Source organism: Bipolaris sorokiniana (assembly GCF_000338995.1).
Source record: "Bipolaris sorokiniana ND90Pr unplaced genomic scaffold COCSAscaffold_4, whole genome shotgun sequence".
Lineage (NCBI taxonomy): Eukaryota > Fungi > Ascomycota > Dothideomycetes > Pleosporales > Pleosporaceae > Bipolaris > Bipolaris sorokiniana.
Genome location: NW_006911898.1, coordinates 491,911 through 515,389, shown reverse-complemented (window position 1 = coordinate 515,389; position 23,479 = coordinate 491,911). Strand labels below are relative to the sequence as shown.

At 51.8% G+C, this 23,479-nt stretch overlaps 8 protein-coding genes across 8 annotated transcripts; 6 read left to right on the top strand and 2 right to left on the bottom strand.

The window, feature by feature from the left end:
- Window positions 1–603: 603 nt before the first annotated feature.
- Window positions 604–1,586, bottom strand: COCSADRAFT_296359 (uncharacterized protein). Its single transcript, XM_007699592.1, has one exon. The coding sequence runs from the start codon at window positions 1,334–1,336 to the stop codon at window positions 785–787; it is 552 nt and encodes a 183-aa protein (XP_007697782.1). The 5' UTR covers window positions 1,337–1,586; the 3' UTR covers window positions 604–784.
- COCSADRAFT_296354 (uncharacterized protein) lies at window positions 1,587–2,437 on the top strand. Its single transcript, XM_007699591.1, has 2 exons — window positions 1,587–2,147; window positions 2,202–2,437. The coding sequence occupies exons 1-2, from the start codon at window positions 1,837–1,839 to the stop codon at window positions 2,224–2,226; spliced, it is 336 nt and encodes a 111-aa protein (XP_007697781.1). The 5' UTR covers window positions 1,587–1,836; the 3' UTR covers window positions 2,227–2,437.
- Window positions 2,438–4,404: 1,967 nt separating this feature from the next.
- COCSADRAFT_34811 (glycoside hydrolase family 125 protein) lies at window positions 4,405–6,428 on the top strand. The gene has a single exon (XM_007699319.1). The coding sequence runs from the start codon at window positions 4,751–4,753 to the stop codon at window positions 6,290–6,292; it is 1,542 nt and encodes a 513-aa protein (XP_007697509.1). The 5' UTR covers window positions 4,405–4,750; the 3' UTR covers window positions 6,293–6,428.
- Window positions 6,429–7,895: 1,467 nt separating this feature from the next.
- On the top strand, window positions 7,896–10,895 carry COCSADRAFT_197738 (uncharacterized protein). Its single transcript, XM_007699590.1, has 3 exons — window positions 7,896–8,411; window positions 8,471–8,681; window positions 8,731–10,895. The coding sequence occupies exons 1-3, from the start codon at window positions 8,380–8,382 to the stop codon at window positions 10,558–10,560; spliced, it is 2,073 nt and encodes a 690-aa protein (XP_007697780.1). The 5' UTR covers window positions 7,896–8,379; the 3' UTR covers window positions 10,561–10,895.
- A 13-nt stretch (window positions 10,896–10,908) lies between these two features.
- COCSADRAFT_34809 (uncharacterized protein) lies at window positions 10,909–13,274 on the bottom strand. The gene is made up of 3 exons (XM_007699318.1): window positions 12,999–13,274; window positions 11,435–12,931; window positions 10,909–11,355 (listed from the first exon to the last, which is right to left on the bottom strand). The coding sequence occupies exons 1-3, from the start codon at window positions 12,999–13,001 to the stop codon at window positions 11,266–11,268; spliced, it is 1,590 nt and encodes a 529-aa protein (XP_007697508.1). The 5' UTR covers window positions 13,002–13,274; the 3' UTR covers window positions 10,909–11,265.
- Window positions 13,275–13,942: 668 nt separating this feature from the next.
- COCSADRAFT_84693 (uncharacterized protein) lies at window positions 13,943–15,127 on the top strand (the record flags this gene model as incomplete). Its single annotated transcript, XM_007699589.1, has 2 exons — window positions 13,943–14,374; window positions 14,474–15,127. Coding segments are annotated over 2 exons (1,086 nt in total), but the record flags the coding sequence as incomplete, so codon positions are not given.
- A 496-nt stretch (window positions 15,128–15,623) lies between these two features.
- Window positions 15,624–17,240, top strand: COCSADRAFT_112453 (uncharacterized protein). The gene is made up of 2 exons (XM_007699588.1): window positions 15,624–16,667; window positions 16,728–17,240. Exons 1-2 carry the CDS (start codon window positions 15,725–15,727, stop codon window positions 16,748–16,750), a joined length of 966 nt encoding a protein of 321 aa, XP_007697778.1. The 5' UTR covers window positions 15,624–15,724; the 3' UTR covers window positions 16,751–17,240.
- Window positions 17,241–18,494: 1,254 nt separating this feature from the next.
- Window positions 18,495–23,372, top strand: COCSADRAFT_24362 (uncharacterized protein; the record flags this gene model as incomplete). The annotated part of the gene is made up of 8 exons (XM_007699245.1): window positions 18,495–18,508; window positions 18,568–18,728; window positions 18,791–19,042; window positions 19,106–19,397; window positions 19,451–19,952; window positions 20,157–20,324; window positions 20,563–22,554; window positions 22,608–23,372. 8 exons carry the CDS (start codon window positions 18,495–18,497, stop codon window positions 23,370–23,372), a joined length of 4,146 nt encoding a protein of 1,381 aa, XP_007697435.1.
- Window positions 23,373–23,479: the final 107 nt, after the last annotated feature.

The window sequence follows — 23,479 nt, the reverse complement described above, 5'->3', positions numbered from 1 at the left end:
TTCCAAACGTTGGTATCCACATTTGTCTTTCTTGCTATAGGTAAGGATGGCAAATATGGCAAACGGAAGTATGATTACGTGGTTGTCGCCGAAGTATTTATTACAAAGGTGTCGCTGATTTGGATGAGTGATTAGGGCAATTGAGCTCCCAATCGTCCCTATGTTCGGTACACAGCCTTTGGATCCACACAAAGAGTAGCTTCCGCACGTGCTCTGTATCAGCCCTGAAACGACGGACCTACTACGTACCTACATGTGCATGTATGGACGGACATACTCTCGTTCGGCACCAAGGGTATCATGTACCAAGTGGGCGAATAACAGTCTTGCATAGGCAAAGTCAAGATTGAAGAAGTTTGGTCTCAGCAGCTGCACCATGTGCTGAAATGGCGATGTGATAAGAGAAGGGTTGTGTAGGGCCATGGATCCAGTGTGCTTAACAGCTAGTACCTGCACAAAAAAGTATGACGCTCTTCGGTACCGCAAACACACGTTGTGAGGGTCATATGATATCGCGTCATGTCGCAACGCCTAGGACGCGGCTACTACTAGATACTTGGACGTTGATAGAAAGCACAAGGACGGGACAGGCAGAGAATAAGCTGCATATGAACGCGCTAGGACCGCGCGGGTGAGTGCTGACCGATACCCGCGATCGACGAACGACGCGCATCGGGTGTGTCACGGGCAATTGGTTGCGTCATTTCCTGTCGCATCGTCATTTTTGAGGCTGAGGTGTGGAGCGATGGCTGGTATGCGCGGTCAACAACGGGTTCGAGAGTGTTTATGCTGATGGTGGCCGGCAGCTATTTTTGAAGCTCGGAAAGTGTGAAAAACATGGTGGGGATGAATGACGCGTCATGCCAGGGCGGGACCAAGAAGTCCACTGAGGCGGACGAACAACAAAACCACAGGCAAGCCCAATCAGCGACAATGGCAGCAGGCGGACCTTGGGAAAAAGAAAAGGAGAGAGTGAGACGGAGCCATCCGCAGGACTACCAAGGTCTGACAACAGAAGGGACGCCGGATAGTTAAGGCAGACTGCGCCTCGGCCGAGGGTGCCATGGGCTGGGCGTGATGGCCATTCGGAGAGGGTTTTGCTCCGTGCGAGTGTTATTTGTATGTTCCATAGTAGGCCGGCCTGGGGTGGTGGTGTGAAGGGTGAAGGAGGGTGGGTGGGTGAATTACGCGTTCTTGGGACGCCAACAGCTTCGGACGACGCAGCTCGACGTCGACCGGGTGGGGAAGGATAAGCCAGTTGCGGCGGGCGAAACCCGGACCCAGCCAATGGGAGGCGATCGACAAGACCTAAGGCCTCGAGGCCGACGCAACCCATTACATACGACGTACGGCGGTTTGGCAAGAAAAGCTTGCAGCATCGACAAGACAAGAAGTTAAGCAAGCAGGTGGGCGCAGCTGTCAGCGCGGACGACAGGCTCGAGTATATAGCTACATCAAGGCACCCAAAGCGGCCTGCGCCAAGGTATCCATTCCTCCCACTCCCCACGGCTTCTCCAACTATTGTTCTTGCTGGCTTGGTGTGACGTTGGCCACATCACCTCATCATCGTGTTCGGTAATCGTAAGCATAATACGATTGGCTCCCTCGCTTTCGTCCATTCGCACCCTCCAGCATCTTCCGGGACTTCCGCTCCACCAGGCCCTCGCCATTCACAAACATCTTTCATCCAAACGCTCTCTTTTTCATTCATTCACTGCCCTCTCCTCGTCATAATTTCAACCGCTCCCTCAGCCCCGACCATCGACTATTTTGCATCTGCTGTACCCCGCTATCACACTAGCCCACTTGCACTACACCACCACCACCACCATCATCATGCCTCCATTCGCCCCACCCTCCGTGGTCCTCCAAAAGAGAGACAACATGGGTTTCCAACTTGCTCCCGCTCTCATCATCTTCCTCGTCATCCTCGGAGCCGGTGGCCTTGTATGCTGTGGCTTTGCCATTTTTCGATTCTATGGCAAAGACCCTGATTCAGAGGCCTCTCTTTTCAACCGCTCGCCCGAGCAAGACGCCTATATGCGCGAAGTCCGAGAGCGCAACTGGTCCAGGCTCCCCCAATTTGGAATGATGAAGGGCGTAAACTATTCACAACAACAACATGCCCATGCACCCATGAGTCCAAGGTGAGCCCTGTCCACTTTCACATCTCACCATGTCCCGATGCTGACCCTTAGTAGCGCCAGCAATACCACTTATGGATGATGCACAAACAAAGCAGCTTTCTGCACATTGATACAGTCAGATAAGATACGATGCCATCACTATATGCCATCGTAAGAGGCATGTTGGCTAAACATTCAAACACGATCAAGAATGCACGATGCTACGATCCGAAGGCGCACGGGATGTGATTATTTCGAGAAATTTTCGGTGCATATACGCACCCTTCCAGTACGGATAAGAGATAGTACGGACTTGATACAAGAATCTGCATCGAGTCTGCGGGTTCGTTCTGCGTTTCGCACTGTCTGAGTATCAGCTGCGAAGACGCAAGTACGGTGCTGCCGACCAATGTGATTAAGGTTCTCACGAGTGGTTATGATAGTGTTTGGGTCCTAGGGGGAAGAGCTCACCCGAACACAGTTACAGGCGTTCCACCTCCAGCGACGGACCATGAAGTGGGATGTGGTGGTCCATAGAAGCCGCGACTGAGTGTTGTAGGAGTTCCATCTTCAGCCCGATTACATCAACGGGTCATGCAATCCACGTCAGATTTTTCTTTCCTTGTGATCATGGTGCTGTTGTGATGATGTTCGCTTGTAGGTCATCAAACTATACAACGTCCCTTGCCTTGGCGACGACTAGCATGATGAAGTGCACTACAATGACCCACACCTCCACGTGTTGTTGCTCTAGTAGCACTAGTAAGTCTAGTGTTAGCCCAACTTGTCAACGAATCATTACAGTTCAATCAACCCCAACTCATTTATATTTTTTGCAAATAGAAACGAGGTGTTCGGGTCTTGACACAAGTCCAGTGGATCCTGTCGCGCTCTTTAAAGCAAGGTGAAGAGCATCGAAGAGTAATCGTATCTCTTCTACCTGACATGTCTTTTTGTGATTGCTCGCATCTTTTAAAGTCTCTCTGACAGCTACCGGTGGCCAGTCGGGTTAGACAACATGCTGCATGGTCCACCGCATTGCAGATGCTTCCAACATGGGACTAAAATAACAAGCATTACACGTGTAGAACGCAAGACCCTGCAGATTATCTACATCCTTGTTACCCCAAGTAGTCTGACACATAGGTCTACTACCGAGTATCAAGATATCGTAAGTGTTGCGAAATGCTCCAAAACGTCCCTGTGTTGCGATGAGTTGTCGAACTATGCACTAGAAGATGGTCGCGTATGCCAATATTTATCAGATATCTCGCTCGCAAAGGAAGGAAAGTATCTTCTGCTTTTTGCGACAAAGATAAAAAAAAGGAGATACAAATTTCAGGACGCGTCTCTCTCGTTGATTATATACCGAAAGGCAAGACCAAGGTGCGGAATCGATTGCGCGGAGACTACACGTTACACTACGCCTCCAGCAACTTTTCACAACCGGGCCGGCCTTGGTTACACTATTCGGGTCATATTTTTGTGCTACCATGTCACACTGGAAGTGGATGCTCCGTACCTGATTTGTACATGTACCAGTATGATAGTTCAAAAAATTTCTGCTCTATTGTTTCGCCTAGCCCCGCAACGGTTTCCCGGACATGGGCATGCCCATCCTTTTTTTTCTGGAGACTGCAGCCGGAGTTGGTCCGATGGGGATGGGGTATGACATAACTGGACCCATCCAGTACTGTTTGCACTATTGTGCAACCCCAGCCTTGATTTTGGGTCTGGCATCTGGGTTGGTACAGGCTGGCGGATAGTAGCTGGACGGAGAGGAATAGTATAGCTTGAGCTATCCAGAAAGGCTGCTAATGAAATGAAAAGCGTTGTTGGGAGGTTGCCCAGGATCCTCTCACGCTAACGCCTTGCGGTTATGTCTTCTTTTCAATTACCGAGTATCTGGGTATCCAGAGACAGAGCTCCTTTCCGAACATGGTAAGCCTGTTTGGAAAAGCAATAGGTTATTGTGTGTTCCCCACCAATCTTGAGTTACATCGCTGCGATACTGTGGTGGTAGGCCAGCATTATGTATGTATATGGGCCACTAGGAATAAGGGGGCGACACAAGCGATGATAGACAGTAAGAGCTATACTATATTTAGTATAGTGTCTATTAAAGTTATTACGAACAACGCTTGATGATGCTCAACCCCAGCCATGGCAACCAAAAGAACCAAGACTTCCCCGCATCTAGTCATTTGACTAGTCCTGTGCACCAACTGCTGGTCACCGGTAGTCTTTGACCTTCTTCATTTGTACAATCTCCGACTATCGGCTGACACTTTTGATCCGGATCGTCAGCGTAGTGACGTCGGCGTGGCCAAAACACATGGGTGCTTGGAATAGTACGGTGAGGCTTACATCCGCCATAGTACCGCGAACAAAGGTTATCACTGCCGTCCGTGAGCGAGGATAGGACCAACTCGGAATGCATTGCGGCAAAAAGAGCACAGGTAATATGTAACCATGGCCGGTTGCATATGTAGTACTACATACATATGTAAGTGCTTGTAAGCCATCATTATACGGCTTCGAGCTCCCGCTTGCTCTTCGTTGCGCCTTCGCTCCACATTCCCTTTCCTTAATACTGCGAGTCCGTCTTGCTCCCTGACTGCACCATGCGCAACCAAATGCTTCTTGGTGTGCTTTCCAGCGTGCCATTGCTAGTCTCAGCACAATGCCCAGAATACAGCGACTACGCAAAAGAGGTACATGAGCCGCTAAGCTCAGGCAAGTACCGTCTTGCCTACCAGCGACCGTCAGAAGAGTGCCGAACCTTTAAATCTCAAGGCCTTGAAGATCTCATCACCCGCATGAAGGACGTCATCAAGGATCCGGATCTATATCGCCTTTTTCAGAATGCATACCCCAATACGCTCGACACGGCCATCAAATGGAAGGGACATGCTGCCGATAATGCAGAAGAAGAATTGACTTTTGTCATTACTGGAGACATCAATGCAATGTGGTTGCGCGACTCATCGAATCAGATGCAGAGCTACCTGCCATTGCTGAACGCGAGTAGCGATGCCAATTCTATTGCAAGTCTATATCGCGGTGTCATCAACTTGCAGGCGCGGTACCTGCTCACATCTCCATATTGCAACTCATTTCAGGCACCCACCGAAAGCGGTATCCCGCCAGCCACCAACGACTACGCGAATACAGATCAGGTCTACCCTACATACTCCAACCAGAGTGTATTCGAATGCAAGTATGAGCTGGACTCGCTCGCGGCGTTTTTGCAAATATCCGCCGATTACTACCAGGCAACAGGAGACATTGAGTTCTTTGGAAAGTTCAAGTGGGCACAGGCCGTTGAAGCCGTTCTCAACGTAGCAGATGATATGACGCTTCCTACATATGGTGCGGACGGAGCTGTTTTGGATAGCCCATATACATTTCAGCGCTCAAACGTACTAGCTACCGAGACGTTTTCCAACTATGGAATCGGAAACCCGGTCGCCAATGGTACAGGCTTGGTTCGAAGTGGATTCAGGCCTAGCGACGACTCCACCATCTACCAGCTCTTTATTCCCGCCAACATGATGTTTAGCTCATTTCTGGCACCGACTGCTGAGATCATGGGAAAGTTGAATGGCACCAACACTAAAGCGCTTGCGCAGAGAATGTCTTCACTCTCAGAGTCACTGCGCAGTAGCATTGAGAAGCATGCGACAGTTGATCATCCGACTTTCGGCAAGATCTACGCGTTTGAGGTTGACGGGTTTGGCGGGCGCACCATCATGGACGACGCCAACATTCCGGGCCTTCTCTCTGCGCCCTTTTACAAGTACCCGGTCAATAACGAGACGTACGCCAACACGCGCAACTTGATTCTCAGCGCAACAAACCCCTATTACATGAGGGGGCCTGTTATCAACGCAATTGGCGGACCACATGTAGGATTAGGTAAAGCGTGGCCTATGGCATCTATTGTACGCATCCTCACGAGTAATGACGATGCTGAGATTGTGAACGAGTTGAGGCAAATCGTTAGCAGCACTGACGGGTTGGGCCTCATTCACGAAAGCGTAAACTCGTTCAACGCGAGTGATTGGTCAAGGCAGTGGTTCTCGTGGGCGAACGGGCTTTATGGGCAGATGCTTTTGGATCTCGAAGATCGCAAGCCGGCATTGCTGGAGACGAGTTTCCAGTAAAACTCGGGAGGCTAGTCCTGTCACGGACGGACGATTATCGGAAATGCAGCCAGCGTATGCCCGTCAATGCACCAGGGCTTGAAACCATGTGCTACAAATGTCATATAGATTGCTAGGCAACGCCCGCTGTAGCACGTCATTGCTTTTTGCCCTTTGCTCGACAAGTGACCCTGCATGCAACTGACATTTGTTCAAGGGACGAACGATGTGAGGTGGAACACATGCCTGCAGCGTACCAAACTCGTCCATGTGCGAAAAAAAACAAAAAACACACAGGCTATGCATGACACGCGCGCACCCGTTCCCGGACGTGGGCGTTTGCAGCATAGCAGAGTCAAACAAAACAGGGTTGATGGATGCCGGCACCGAGGGTTCTCGTGGCCGTCATGGCAACGTAACAGGCTCCGCTTCCAAGGTATGCAACGCAATGCAATGCAATGCAAAGCAAAGGGAGGAGGCTCGGCCTGGTGATACTAACGACTGGCCATGCCCCGCCCAGCAGTGAGACCTGTGCCGCAACCAGCGCTACACTATTGACCGTCAGGCGTTTGTGATGGCCACATGCTTTACCTACACGTCTAGACTGGCCTTGGGGTTGAGGCGAGGCTCGCCGTTGGCGGGAGTGGGGTCGTATGAGGAGCCGGCTCCGTGATGCCAATGGTGGTGGTTGTGGTCGTGGTGGAGAGAAGCAAGCAAACAGCCCCCATGAGATAACCCATGCCGTGTCCTCAGCAACGACCAGGACCAGAAACCCGGCGACCATGCTGTTGCAACGCCTCGTGGACGCTCAACCTGCTGTGAGTGGGTCGCTTGGTCCGTAGGAGACGATCGTGTCAGGGGCCCGCGAGTTAAGCGTCGTTGTGTGGCGGCCCCCAGCGTAACCGCGCGCTCCATTGAATCGTGTCTGGGATGCCGTTGGCCAGCGACGACAGGGGAGCCTGGGATCTGGCAAGATGCGATCTACCGTACCTTTTCAGCTCCTCCCGCGGACAAGATGCCCGTGGCTTGGCTTCTTGAACCCTATGCCTACCCTTCCTCCTTCTCTTGCACTCGCACACGAACCAGGCCCGTCCGCTGCTGCGCGACCCAAACTATCCGTGGTGCCAATTCTAAAGTAAATGCTAGCGGCATCGATGGCCTCATGTGCACCCGAGAGCAATAGCCTGCCGTCATGGAGAGAGCACGGCTGAGGAAATGAAGGAGCTGGAGTCTCCTCTCTGGTGGACGGCCCCGCCAGCCAACGGGAACGCATCATCGCATAAGCCCGATAATGCACCTCAGAATCTGGCGTGTTTTGAATCAGGCATCCAAATCCATCTGCTCGCAAAAGCCCTCACCCGCTTGCCATTGCTCTTTTTCCTGGCATAGCGAGAAGGCGCCAGTGGCTGGCTGTCATTCGCGTGGTGGCTCCCCCCGACCAGAACAACCTACATCTCCGACTTACGATCCGCCGTCTGTCCTCTTTCCTTTTCATACCCTCTTTTACTCAGTATATACAGGCCCTCGGCCCGTTTCGCATAGAGTGTTTCACTTAGCCGACATTTCAGCGATTTGGACGTCGATGCTAAGCGCTCAGCCTACATCCTCCCTCACCACCTATATACCAACATTATCCACAGGCGCCAAACCCACCAATCTTGGCCCCCCCAACTGAGCCTCAGTCTCCACAATCCAACACTGTGCTGCCGGTCGGCAACAGCCTGCATAAAACATCGAGGCTTTTTTGTTTGCTGCGGAAATTTCCCAGGCCGGCTCTCCATTCCTTAGGCAGCGTGTGCCTCCCCCGGTCAGCCTCGCCGTAATCCGACATACGCCCTCGAGGACTCGGTTTCAGCATTCTTCTAAACGCTTGACTTCCGCCCACCAATCACTGAATTGTTTTGCCCTGTTTCCTGGACATTCCTCTGACGCGGCCATACACAAGGGCCAGGCTCAAACAATCCAACACATACTTCTGCATGGACTTCTATATTTGACACTCTTGGTCCCATGCAACTCCTCAGACTGAGCCAGGGCTTAGACGCATACGCGCTTCAAAGTTGACAGGCCTTACCGTTATCAGCTTAGATTCTTCCGGTATCGTGGCCATGGACAACACCACGCTCCACACTTTTCTCTTGTATGTCTACCCCCTCTGTGCCTCCTACTTCTGTGCCCGTCGCTCACCCTCGTATCAAGTCACTGCCCGGCCGCACTACGCAGTGTAGTATTGCTTGGATCCTGGGATAACTTTACCCGGTCATATCCACTGGAACTCGACTCACGCGGGGGCCGTAATATATGGAAAGGTTGCTTTACTTTTTCTGACATTATCTGCGACGGAGACCTGACCCAGCAATCACCAAAACGGGACGGACCACTTAAAATGGGTGGCACTTACTGGTACTATGTAGGTTATCTGCTCTGCTAGGAGGCTTCGCAAACTGACAGCAATATAGTACAAGGTTGATGGTGATGAGGAACTGCACAACCCCGCTGAAGAGTCTACAACATTTTGCCCTCTTCTGCCAGGTCAACGCCTCAACGTTCTGGATGTACCTCGTGAAGGACACAGCCGCAGCAATTCTGATACGACTTCCGCTTTTACACGTAATCCCAACGATAGATATCTTACGCCAGTTCCACCTACGCCTCTAAGATCGTATCCTTCTTCACGGCCAGCGGGGACACCAGAGGCATCTACGCTTCCTTTGCCTTCGCCCTGGACCCCGCGGTCTGCAACACATGCACCCATGGATTGTTTCTTGTCGCCGCACACTGTGCGCCATGCGCGAAGCGCATCGGCATCGCCTTACTTGCCTTCTACTCCCATCTTCGCAGACTTCAAGGCCCTGAAAGACAAGCTGGCCTCGAAACGAGCCAACTCGAGAAATCGATGTGGATCGAAACCTAGAGAGTTGGACATCAGCTCACCTGTGCTTGTCAGTGGTGGAGAAGATCTCAACCTCATCCCTTTATCAGTGTATCGTCCATCAGTTGAATCAATACGAGAGGCCCAACCAGAAACCACGCCGCAGCGGTCTTTGCCCTCGTTGAGAAAGAAGTTCTCCCCGTTGGCATCACATCCTGTGGATCCTGATCTGGACTCGGCTTTTGGGCCTGCGGAGCTATCGGCAATAAAGGAGCGCCCCATGCGCAGACGATCGCATGTGCCCTCCTCAATCATCACCAGCGAGTTCCAGGTTGAGCAATCCAGACTTCGTGCCAATTCAGCAGATACACGGCGAACACAGCACTATCTCTTCTCTAACGATCCATGGCTCACCTCGCCCAAGTTGATGCAAAATCCTCAAGAGAAGGACACCGTGGTAGAGGATGACACCCCATCTGCCCCTATCTTATCACGACCCTCTAGCTACCTTGGGGCCCCAACACCAGACGAACGCCCTACATCTAGCCATGGTGAGCGTTCCAACCCAACGTTCCGGAAGTCGCTTCTCGACAAGGAGCTTCCCGCACTTCCTCGCTACCTAATACCCGCACCTCTGTACGCCTGCAACCGTTCCCCAACCACGAACTCCGAAGCCGAACAGTCAGAAGACGAGTTTGAAGAAACAGACGACGAAGAGCGCCTGGACAACCTGAATTTGGATTTGGATTTGCAATTCCAACAAAAAGCCCGCAGCCACTTCTCCACCTGGAGCAACGACTCCATCGGCTACGACTCCCCCACCTTAGACGGCGACGAAATCGTCCTCTCCCCAACCTTCAGCTCCTTCACCAGCAACGATAGCGACACAGATATACCCCAGGGCCTCTTAATCCGCTACTCATACGCGGACCCCACCCCTTCCTCTCCAACCCAACTATCACACCTTCTATCCCAAATCCAGCTCACCACCACCACCACCACCACCCTGTCTTCCCCTTCTACTTCCTCTTCTTCCTCCAACAACGACGAAGAAGAAGAAGATTACAAACAAGACACTCAATCCACCCACCGCATTTCAACCCCACCCCGCCTTTCTGAACTCCGCATCTCAACCTTCGGCTCCGACCTCTTCTCCTCGCCCCCATCCTCCCCACACATTCTCTCCACAACCTCCTCCCGCCGCTCCTCCCGCCGCCAAGCCGCGTGCTTCGGCCTCGGCTTCCAGTACAGTCTGCCCGCTGATGAGACAACGAGCAAGAGTACGCTGGCGGAGAGCGAAGTGACGGTGGAACGCATTATGCACCAGCGCAATATCAGTGTGCATAGGGAGAGTGCGGTTAGTCAGCTTGATGCGTTGATGGAGGACTTTGGGTTCCTCGGTGATGCGGTTATTTGAGTTTGAGTTCCACTTCCCAAGTGGAAATAGCGATGCGCATGCATCTGAGATACTCCTCATTACGACTTTCTCTCAATCTTAACGGCCGATACAATGTTAGAATTTCTGGCTTTTTTTTATTAAATCTGCGGTGCCGCTGCTACTGGCTTACTGGATACCTCGCTGTTCTTTTTTTCTTTTCTACAAGGGCGGCTGTTGAAGCGTTGCGGTTGGTTGCACGCGTGCCCCCCTTTTTTTTGCTGTCTATAGCTTTTTTACTATATATACCATTGACGACCTTTGTTGTTGTTATCGTACAGCGAGATTAGCGGTTGGTGGGTGCAATATAACTTTGGATATTATGCTGTATCTCTTCTTTGCTTTGTGTGTGCTTGGTGAACATGTCGACTTGGTGTTGTTGTGTTGGACTCCCCTTTCACCACCTCAACATTCAATTGCATAACATGTTTCATTTCGTATGACAAGACCTGCCATGTGCTGTTCGACTATACAGCGGCAATTCAATTTTCACCTCGGTAGACAAGTCATAGTCTTCTATTCTCAGCACAAATCCATGTCATTTCCAGTTTTAAGTGTCTATCTGGACCCCTCTATATCTGTTTTCCCAAGAAGAGCCCAGGGAAGCTACCCCCTTCGGCACATTCGCCCATTCCTTGCTGCTCGTAGTAGATTCCGCTTGCGACTTCAACGCAAACATGACATCGTTTATGAGATGGTGTAGTTTTCGGCAACAGACTTTACGTCTTTGGAGAAGCTGATATCTTGGCCCATGGAGAGTAGGGTCACAGACGAGACCTGTAGTCTTATTTAGTATGCTTTTTCTCTTGTGCTTGTTTTCTAGAGGACAAGCATAATGATCGCAATAAAGACTTACATCTACATCCACAAAAGGTGTGCTCTTGCTGAAGCGAATGTTCATGGGGAAGAATTCAGAGTCACTGCCGGCTTGAGCCTCAAACTCAAAGCTGCCGGAGCTGTTCGCCTCGTCGACCGCACCAATGTTCCACTCGATACTATCGCCGCTGACTTCGTAGACAGCATCAAAAGAAGACACGTTAGGCTCGTCCGTCTGGTAAGGGATGGTGACAGTAACGTCCTTGAGCGAGTCGCCACCGGTAAGCTCATACTCGACTGTGATGTTGTACATATTGCCAGAGTCCTCGACCCAGACACGGAATGTGATAGGTGGGTCCGAGATGTCGTCTGGTCGTGGTGCCAGCTTCCACTTCATGACGCCAATACCCATGTTCGATGGGAAACCCTTGCTTGTGTCAGCAAGTTGAATGACCTTGTCGTTCCTGAAGACTGTCTTATCGACTTTGGGATGTGTCATAAGTTGAGCACCGCGAGTGTCTCCTGTGGCCAGGTCCAGCTTGACCTGCGTGAAAGAAGCATCAGTGATCTTGAGTTGCATCTCGCCCTTGACTTCAAATGACTTGAGAAGACCTTCGCGGTCGAGTCTCGCCGAGATGGTCTCGTTGGTGGTAATGTGGACAGGTTCGCGGTCGGTCGAGGTCGATTGGCGTGCGCTTGCTGGGGCTGCAGCAGCGGATGCACTTGGCTTAGGTGCAACAAGCGGCTCCTCTTCAGCTGGCGCGACCTCACCAGTCACTTGCTCGTACATGTTGCTCGTCTTGTTCTTCTTGCCGAGCTGCATACCCTTCTTACCGAGAGCCAATGGCTTGCTCGATGCCTTCTTCTTCTCGGCTTCATACGAGTCGTAGGTGTCGGTAACGTTGGTCGTGGGCACGCTGGGTGTGAAGGTAGGATACGATGGCGATCGACCACCCATTCCACCTCCCATGCCGCCTCCCATACCTCCTCCCATACCTCCTCCCGCTCGCTGCGATCTCGACATCTCCTTGCGCTGCATCTCGAGCTGCTTGGCCCGGCGCTTGCGCTCTTCCGAAGCCTCAAGCTCCTTATTCCGTGCGATGATCTCTTGAATACGCTCCTCGTGTGACTCCATGTCCAAGAAAGTCTTGATCTGGCTCATGGTCAAGTTCTCCCTATATCCCAGTGTGACAATCTCATCAAAGGCCGTCAGAAGCTCGAAAGCGTTTTTGAGGATCTCGCGCTCGTCGACAGACTTGCATATCGAGGAGCAGACCTGGGCGAAGAGGTGCAGAGTGTTGATATCTTGGAGGATGTTGGATTGTAGATTGGTGATCAAGACCATGTAAAGTTCGTCGAGGGGCTGGTAGACGTAGCGCACGTTGTCCTGTTCGCAGGTGGTATGCTGGGTTCCACTGTCGGCGAGCTTGGGGAAAGAAGCGAGGAGAGCCTCAATGCGGGAGCGCTGCATTTCTCGGAATTGGCGTGAGAGGACTGCCTTGCCGCCTCTTGTGCATATTGAAGCCGCGAGGACCACCTGGCTTCGTCAGCTTGGTGCGGGTGAATCAAGGGTCGACTGTCATGTGCCGTGTACAATTGCATACCATTGTGGCTGATTTCTAACTGATTCTGTTGGGAAGAAGGCGGGAGAGGCTGAAAAGTAGTGGTGACTTGGGTGGTAAGGTCGTGGACGTGGAGCCGCGTTGCTGGAGATGGTGGGGAATATTATTGAGACGGACAGTTGTTCAAGACAGCAAGCGTATCTTGAAGGCAGGTTCCAGGAACAAAGTGCAGCAGAGCCAGCCAGAGGTGGTAACAAGACGGGGCAAATTGTCTCTGGGTATTACGAAGGCAGGTTGACAGGTACCGCCTCTAAGGTGCAGCTGCACCCAGGCGCAACACCTGGAGGTTCCAAGTGGACACCTGGAGTCACGTGCACCCGCATTTGCCTAGCGCCGGCTGCCATTGTTAAGTAGCCTCTCCGGCCCATGCCCTCCACTGTAGTCATCACCAGCAACTCTTCAACTGCGAAACCCGCATCTAGGCAGCCTCTCTTGCGCGCTCAAAATTGCGACTCTAAACCGATACGACGGAAATACTGGCCGCCCCGGCTTTTCTGATAGGTTTACACCAAGTGCATGTACTGCTGCCACTTGCCCGCTCCCACCAGTCTTCTTTCCCGTACTAGCGCCAACACCGCTGTGCGCACTTTGTCTCATTTCCACTGTCCTCCTCACCTTCACCCTCACCCAGTCCACATCTTCACGACTACAAAACTATCAGAGACCGCCTCACCATGCGATTCTAGCTTTTATTTGCCACAGTGCACCCACTATCAAGTTTGCATCCCGGTGTTGCGCTTTGTTGCATCGCCACCTTGTGACTTGCACCAAGCTCTGACGCGCTCCCCACGCTCCTTTATCTACGCGTTTCGACCGATACACATACCTAGACTCGCAAACCCCTTTGTCGCCACCCCACAGCTATCATGGCTACTACTACTACTACGCATCCTACGCCTAGTTTCGACATTACTCCAGCCGATGACATGGACTTGCACTCGGACGATGGCATTCTCGGCTACAACGATGGTGACATCGAATTGGATTTAGAGCCTCCCCCTTCATATGGCCCGGATGATGATGTCTCTATCGGCGATGCTGCCTCGGCGAATGGAATGGATGCCCAGACTGCACCCGGCGGTGACAATGATGATTACATGGTCGACCAGGAGGATGTCATCGAAGAGGACTATAGTTACCAAGATCAAGACGTCGATGTGGATGTGGATGTTGACGTCGACGTCGACGCCGACGCCGAACAGCCCGCTGCAACCGACACCATCGCGACTCAGGCGGAAGCCGAAGTTCAAGATGAAGACCTGCTTGACTATTCTGAAGAGGACGATGATTATCACGACACAGCGCTTCGTTCACCCTGGTTACAGCAACATGATTCTATGCAAGATGAACCGGGTCCGGTCCAGGATGCACCTACTCAGCAAGACGAACCTTTTGAGATTCAGAACGTGCCTGCTCAGCAAGATGAACCCTTTGAGACCCATGATGCGCCCGCTCAGCAAAACGAACCGTCACAGGCGCAGGACGCACCAGTCCAACAAGACGAAATACCTGCTGATTTACAAGCTCTAATGTCCACGAACACAAGCAAAAACCCACAGAGCCCACATGCGCACCCTGACGTCGTTGCTGATGGGAGCACGAAAGGCAATAACAATGAGAATTCACCCCGTGCTCGGTCAGCTGATCCCAATGAAGAAGATGCTCAGACTAATGGTGACGATGGTGGCATTACGCTCAAAGACCAAGAAGAGCACTCAAGTGCCGAAAGTGGCCACAATCACATGGAACCTCCGAGCCATGGTCATGATGAATCTGCTCAAGTCGATGAACATGAGGAAGATACCTCTTTTCAGCAACTACCACCTGTCACTGTGAATTGTATGGGCGAAGAGCTATGGCTTTTCAAGCAGCATGACTATGAAAACAGTGGGGATTGGCTCCTTGCTGATGTGTCAGTGGCCAAAACGAGCATGTCAGATCTCTTCCAAACGTGTCGTTCAGCATTGGGCCACGAGGTGCTGAATGGAATGGAGATTGGCTTCCGCTTTGATCACTTTCAAAATATGGAGTTGTTTGAGGAGAACACGGCTTGCGTAGCCATCTCTCTCGAACGCCTCGTGGGCTATTACCATGCGCTCCACGAACAAGATGGTAACAACGATCCAGACTCGTTTTACGTGACTTTGATGTATCGCCCACGCTTCGCTACCTTGCTCGCAGACATAGCAAGATATGCTGACAACGGGCGTGGCTACTCTGGGCTCGAAGCTGCTATCGCTGCAGGCGAGACTAACTTTCACAGTGCACCTCTTGATCTTCCAGTCGAGGAAAACACCAAATGGGACACTGAGGGACAAAAACAGAAGCAGGTCCAGGATCAGGAGCTGCAACATGAGGATGATGAGGGGGACAGCCACGAGAGAGATGCGAGTGAGCAATCACAGGAGGAAGAAGGCTCGGACGCGCAAACGTATGAGGAAGATTCGAATGACGCAAGGCCCGCAGAAGATGCAAACGAGCAAAGCAATGTTGAAAACCAGGCCCTGCAGGACGTCAATATCCAAGTGCATGCAGGAGAGCAACTTGAGCCAGAGGATCAAGACAATCAAGATGAACAGACTTACGCAGCAGTTGAGCCCCAGCAAGATCCTGGCCAGGAGTATGGCCATGATGAGGATGGCACGCAAGACTCTATCGAGAAAGGGGGTGTTGAGGTTGGCGAAAACGCAGAGGCTGCGACTGAAAACATGTCTACCGGAGGCCATGAAGAGGATGACGATGTGAATCACGTACCACAACCTCCTAGTTCTAGTGAAGTCTCTACAAACACACAGAGGGTTGAAGGCTACCCTGGACAGACACACTCACAGTCTGATGAGCAGACTGCAGCGGAACTGGAGGCCCGTCGCTTGCAAGAGGAAGGCGACATTATCGATTACAGCGATGGAGAGGACGAGGAGTCCGCTGCTGTCGAGGAGGTTGAAGAAGCACCTCATACTGAGCCATCGCCCTCGCCCGCTACTGTGCAAGGCGACGAAACATCCAATGCGGAGAGGCAGTCACCTGCTGCAGGATCGCCAAGTATTGGCAAGCAATCAAACGGAGACGAGGACCAAGGCAGTTTCGACACTACAAATGACCCTAACGTCAACGCCGAGCAGGACTTTGACAACGATCCCAATGAATACTGGGAATACGATGAAGCCCTTGAAGCCCTTGAAGAAGTCGATCCTGATGAGTCGCAATCGGATGAAGTCCAAAATGACACCACCAACTTTGAGTTTGATGGCGATGCTAACCAAGACTATGGCGACTATGAATACCAGGACTTGGAGCAACAAGCAGAGGTGGAATTCACGAATGGAGAAGATGTTGATGGTGAAAACACTGCAACGGATGGCGATTACTCAATGAGCGCGAATGATGTCTTGAATGTGCACAATGCGCAGTGGACTGTCGCCCAGGGCCTAGCCCAAGACGTTGTGGAGACGACGACAGGAGATGAAGACGACAATGTCGAGGCTCAAGACGAAGAGGATGGCGTCGCTGGACAGCTCGGCAGTGCAACGTCTTCGGCTGCAGATCCTACGACGGCCTCGTCTACTGACGCCCATGATGTGTCTTCACAAGGACACAAGCGATCTATCGACGAGGCTGGACATGGAGTGGACATTGCATCCGACTCTATAGGTACGGTGATGGCCTGGTTACCTTTGAAGCGAAACGCAAACGCTGACTTTGTACATGTAGACGCCAAACGCGCGCGAGTGTGAAGGCGGCCCGTCCTCTGAGTCTTCGGGTCTTCAGACATACTAACAAGCAGCTATATGGACATGCCGCACTGGAATTTACCCAAGTTTGAACTAATACAAGTGTACACTAACTGTAGGACCGATATTACAACGCACGAGATTTTGAGATTTTTTTTTCTGGCTTTGGCGAGGGGCAAAAGGTAAGAGGGAAGGTAATCTCTGGCGATTTTCCTTTGTTATACCCCGGCACCACCTTCCTGGATAGTGATTTTCGCATTGGTTTTGGTTGGTTGGCGATTGATTTGTAGTGCGAATAACGACTGAGGTGACGTTGTTTGCATGGTCGTTTAGTGCTTGATGGGGTGAAGGGGAACAGAGGGGGCGAGGCAGTTTGAGCGATATACCCAAGTGCTTCGAAGCACTTTTGCTTTTTCCCAATGTAGTCATAGGGATGTAGAGACACGATGAGGCTCTCAATGGAAGACTGCAAAGCTAATGTGAGCTTGGGACTATTTGCAGCTTTGTGACGATTGCTCAGCGTGGCCTAAGAAATTAGGATCCTGTTGCAGGCGATGATGACACGAATGGTTCTAGGCTCTCCATATTTTCTGACCAGGTTGTGGGGAAGAGGGTTACGAGGCCTGCTATTTCGGGGCGACTAAAGACGGCATGACGAGGCGCAGTTTTTTTTTAAACATTACCGACAGCCTCAGCTAGCCACGTGGTGGAGAAGCGTACGAGGCTGTATGCCAGGATGAGAGTATGCGCGTTGACTCAAGGCCAAGGAGTCTGGAAATTCAGAGGCAGATTAATCGTTCGGCGTCTTGTTGGTAGTAGAGTAGAGTAGAGTAGGACGACATTGCAGGAGACAGAGGCCGCGTCGACTGCGTAACGAGGGGATCGGCAAGCCATGACCTTGGCGTTGAGTGAATCGGCCGTGAAACGTTGGGGCGGGCTGACTCTGGCGCGCCGGGGGACTCGCAGAGCGTGGCACGCCACCTGGGTACGATGGCGGCAGACAAGGCAAGGCAAGGCCCGACAAGTGTTTCTCCTTGTTCGCGCAGATTGTCCATGTCCAGCCTGTCCAGCCGGACCAATACTACATATGGCCACACTCGCATACGCACACACTTTCTGGCTTTGACACCACGCTCGCTTGTTGTTTTCTTTTTCTGGCCTGATGCTGCTCCTCATGTACTACTATTCTCTCTATTTGTACCACTACTAACCACTCCCATTACCACGACTGTAACGACTTGGCCTGCTGCCTTCATCGCATCTGTGTTCGTTTCGTCCGCTCGTTTCTAAGACGCCTTTGCTCGACACGACACAGACAAGCACAGGGTCCTTGGCCGTGCTTTGGTGAAACACGCAGCGCCTCTGCGCAAGCATTCCCGACCCAGACTGCATCGTTGCTGCTGCAGCGTCGCCTCCTCAGCACCATCTGCACACGCCATTACCAATAGCGCAATACGGTAGCCGCCGCGTTGCTCTGTTCGGCACTCCAGGCCACGATACGGAGGCCTATCGATAACCCGCCTGCGCCCACACTGCACGTCTGCGTCTAGCCCGCCGCCACGCCACGCTGCGCTCCCCAACCCACCCTAACGTTGGACCCCGTACACAGCAGCTTCCACCGCGCACACACACCCTTACACACACCTCTTCGTCTCCAGTCTTGCACCGCGACCCGTCCACTCCTCCCTCCATCATCTGGTTGCGATTCCGCTGAGACAGGTCGCATAGACCTCTACACGGCGCCATCATGGTGGAAGACAAGTACGTTATGCGCCCGCACCGCCCAGCTACCAGCAACGGGCCACTGACTGTAACGCCAGATACATAGGGCTCATGCTGGCCATGAGTTCGTCCCTGGCCATCGGCGCGAGTTTTGTAATTACCAAGAAGGGTCTCAATGCCTCCATCGAGAAGCATGGTTTCGACGGAGACGGCTTTGGATATCTCCAGAACCCCGTGTGGTGGGCAGGCATCATCACAAGTGAGTGCGCCTACATCGCGACACGCTGCCACTCCCCTTTGCAGCGCTGACTTGCTTTACAGTGGTACTCGGCGAAATATTCAATTTCGCTGCATATGCCTTCGCCCCCGCCATCCTCGTGACCCCCCTCGGAGCTCTCTCCGTCCTCATTGGTGCTGTCCTCGGCTCGTACTTTTTGGACGAACAATTGGGTCGTTTGGGAAAGATTGGCTGCGCAATATGTCTGATCGGCTCCGTCATCATTGTGCTACACGCGCCGCCGGACAAGGAAGTTCAGTCGGTCGAGGAGATTCTGGACCTTGCTCTACAGCCTGGTACGCCCGTCCCAGCTTATCATATGCCTTTGTACAGCAGCGACTAACAAGGCATGACTACAGGCTTCCTCTTCTACTGCGCCTTCTGCGTCGTCTTCTGCGTCTTCATGATCTACAAGATCGCGCCCAAGTACGGTCGCAAGAACCCCCTCATCTACCTTTCCATCTGCTCCACCTCCGGTTCCGTTTCCATCATGTTCATCAAGGCTTTCGGTATTGCGCTTAAGATGACATTTGCGGGCAACAACCAGTTCACGCATCCTTCGACATACGTCTTCGTCATCTTGGTAGTGGGGTGCATCCTCACTCAGATGAACTACTTCAACAAGGCGCTGAGCCAGTTTTCCACAAACATGTACGTTTTCATGTTGCAGGCTCCGTCCATATGTGCTAACTTTTGCGACTCAGCGTAAACCCCCTCTACTATGTTACTTTTACGACCTGTACACTTGTTGCTTCGTGTCTTTTGTTCCAAGGCTTCAACACCACGTCTGCTGTCAACACTATTTCTCTCCTTTGTGGTTTTCTTATTATCTTTTCTGGTGTATACCTTCTCAACCTATCGCGCGAAGACCCCTGCGCCGATCCAGCACTTGGCTCTCGATTCGACGGTCCGCCATCTGATGCCATCTCTGGTTTCCCTACAAGACGCAGTATGCAATCGCGACGCAGCGGAGATCCTTACGAACACCAGTCGAATGGCGTTATCCGAAATAGCAGGTCTAGCTATGCAGATGCAGGTGACAGAAGCGCACTGATGCACGATTACGATGCTGAGAACCAGTTCGAGCTGGGTGATCTTGCCGGTGATAGCGATGACGATCTGGAGAGCGGTCGCAACACAAAGCGACCCAGCTTTGATGAGGAGACGCGGCTGAGTGGCAGACTCAGTGGGACAGGCAGAGGGCGGGTACAGAAAGAGTCTCTGCAACCAAAGAGGAATCATTCAGCGCGTCGATAGAAGGAGTCAGAAAACGATGAGAGTGTGTGCATAGAGAGTTTTGCTATTCTGGGTCGTCCATGGGTATATCTTGCCCGCTTCGTGACTTGGGAATTAGATGTGGTTTGTGCAACACATTGCACCGCACAGTGGCGTTTACGGCTCTTGTTGTAGTATGGGTTTGAAGGATTGGGAGATGGCCCCCGAGATAAAGGTGCCGGCCACTTGTATTTGTACTACGATAGCATGACATGGATACCCAGAGAAATCCCGGCGATTATGCTGGGTATCATTTCTCCACAGATGAATATCAGACATTCATATTCCGAATCATCAAGACGCGTACGTTTATGCAACCATGAAGCTGAGGCAGCCAGATGGGGATTGTGGCTACTGTGTCAAAGTGCCAACTACCAGAATATTGCCCCGCGTCTTTGGCATGACAAGGCACGAGTAATCTGCGAACGTGATAGCGCGACTGCGCTAGTCATGTTTGGACTAGAACGCGCTTCTACAAACAAATCATAAGCACTGAATACACACCCCCAACTTCTTGCCCTTTCACACAACGGCCCTCGAGGCCAGCAAATCAGCAATTATGGCGACTGCAAACTCATCCAAAGAACACCAGCTTTTGCAGCAGGCGGAAAAGACCCTATTACATCCAATTCACCCGCATCTGATATCCTACTGCCCTAGCATGGATCTTGTTGCAGTAGTCACGGATGAAGAGAATCTAGATGTCTACAGAATCAACGGCCAAAGGGCTTTTGGTCTGAAGAGAAAGAGCGAGGGTGTGTGCGTCGATGCAATGCAGTGGGAATTTAACGGCAAAAGTATCGCTGTTAGTTGGAGCGATGGGAGCACAGACTTGATCAGTGCAGAAACAGGCAAGGTTACGCACAAAGATGTCATGCTACCGGATGTCGAAGAAGGAAATGGTAGCATGACGGAAGAAGCTCCAGCACGGGTCAAGTGTATAGGCTGGGGTCTGAACTTCATCAATGTCGATGCTGTCAAAAAGAGGACAGGGTTGATGTCAAAGACGAATGGCGCCACATCTGAGAAGACTGATGCATTTGAGAACCCTACAACCGAAGATTGGGATGCTTTCAAGGATGACATAACGTTGGAGGATTTCCTGCAACGACAGCCTGATTTCCAAACTTTGGATATTGCACCCGACCTGCCAGATCAACTTGCGATGATGGACACGGACGCGCTATTACCCAAACTTCCTGCGATACCACTCCCACCAGCACTACCGTTTATGCGCATATCGCAGGCAGATTCCGGTGCGTTTGGTTCTCAAGCCGAGGTGGATTCGTTGCTGCATTCACATCACTTGAAGGACCATAACTCTGTGGACATGTTCATCCGTTTGTCTGACCGAGGGACCGTACATCCGTCAATATACGATTCGCTAGAAACGGTCAACGTCCAACTACCGAAGGCATGGAACACACTACATATGCCGCTATTACACACAAGCCATCCATATAGCTGTACCCACAGCCTTTTGATGCGGACAATCTCTGCTGCCTCGCCAGCAAGAAAGAGTATCGCCTTTGTTCCGCTCACGCTAAACTTCATCCCTACCGCGGGAATCTACCTCCACCTCATAGCCGCAAAAACCTCGCAGCTACAGAACCTCCTTCTTTATATCACGCAAACCTTGCAACGGGTCAGAGCTTTCTTTAAACACGCGCAAGATTTGCCGCGAAAGTTTATGATGAACATAAGCGAAACACTCGAAGAGAAAGAGTTGGGCGACCTAGTCACGAATCTGTTCCACATAGCCTGTACAGGGAGTTGTAACCCTACAATGAAAGAATGGTTGGTCGACGAGCTAGCAGAAGCAGGCCATAAGCGTTGGGACACGACTGTCACATCGTCCTTTACAACACTTCTTGCCCTTCTTCACGAGAACCTCATCCCGGCGTTGGACCGCTGCTCCATTGTCATATCACGTTTGCGCGGTCTCGCGCAGTTTCATGATCGAGACTGGATTTTCAGCGGACACATCACCGACTTCTCAGCCCTTTTAGAAACGCTCAAAAATATGAGGCTGCTCGCTCATACCGCCATGCTCTATGCGACGGAAGAGAAGCGCCAATTTTACAGCTTCAGCAAGTGGCTGCGCTTCACTATTGATTTCCAGGCTACGGAGCCGGAATCTCAATCGCGCGTAGAAATGGAACAACGGGATCCGGGAGTCGACGTATCACAGGTCCTTGCGTATATCCAGTATGGCCTCACCAAATCTGATGTTGCTCTCTACTTGGGGCCGGAAGCTCAGTTGGATCCCAAAAGTCGAGAGAAGGAGGCAGCAAGTTATGAAGACACAAAGAGGGCAATTGCGTTGCTGAAAGAAGGCGCAACATTCAAGGAAGAGGCCCTGTGTTTGGAACATGTACTGCGACATTTGGCAACCGGCGTGACTGGCTTGCTGAAACAGGTGAGCAAATGGCAGCAGGCCAATATCCAAATGGACTCGGGCCTTGTCCTCGAAGACATGGGAGCTGAAGATGAGGAATCGAATATTGTGGCGGATATTCGAATGGTATCTGAAGTAAGGAGAATATCCCCCAAGTCCAACTTCTCCTATGATACTAACATCTAAAGAAGCCTTCTCAAGAAACCTTCTGTGACACCGTATCGACATACATCCTCTTCTCATCAAAATCCACACCAGCCCACCTGCACATCCACCGCCTCGCCCACGCCCAGAGTATATCCCACCTAGCTCGCGATCTCCACTCCCACGCCATATCCACACTGGACTTCAGCACCGGAGAGGCATCTTCAACCAAGATCCTCGACGCCAAATTCGCGGATGACGAAAACTTGCTTGTCCTCTTGCAACTCTCACCGTCAAATGGCGACCGCAAAAAACACTCCAAACCAACCAACGTTATCGTCTCTCTGCCTTATACACACACTACCGTGCCATCTGTGCACAAGCAGCCGCACCAGCAACAGCACCAAAAAGAACAGCTGATATCATTCACGTCCCCTACCTCCCCTGCTTCGGTCCCCTCTTGCCTCCTTCCTCAAGGCAAACCCGTGGCGCATTCCTCTCGACACACTATCCATGTGACCCCCGAAGACGTAGAAAAGCACACACGCCACGTCTTTGAAGGCCGCTTTACGCCGCTCAAGTTGGTGGTAAACGGGCGAAAGGACAGGAGGGTAATTGTGGTTTTGGGAAGCGACAGGAAGCACTATAGGATCTTGGATATGGATTACAGTGTCAAGAAGAAGAGGAGGAAGAGCAAGGCTAGTGCAGATGTAGAGCAGGACGACGACGACAGTGGTAGTGATCAGGATGGACACCAGGGATACATAAGTCAACATGTAGATGGAGACGTCGAAATGGGTGGGGCATAGTGCTGTCATGTCAATTTGTTACACATTTGGTACCACCAAACCAAGCCTCAATAATCACATCAAGCACACACTTTCAAAAGTACAGACCAGATGCATTTTTATCGGAA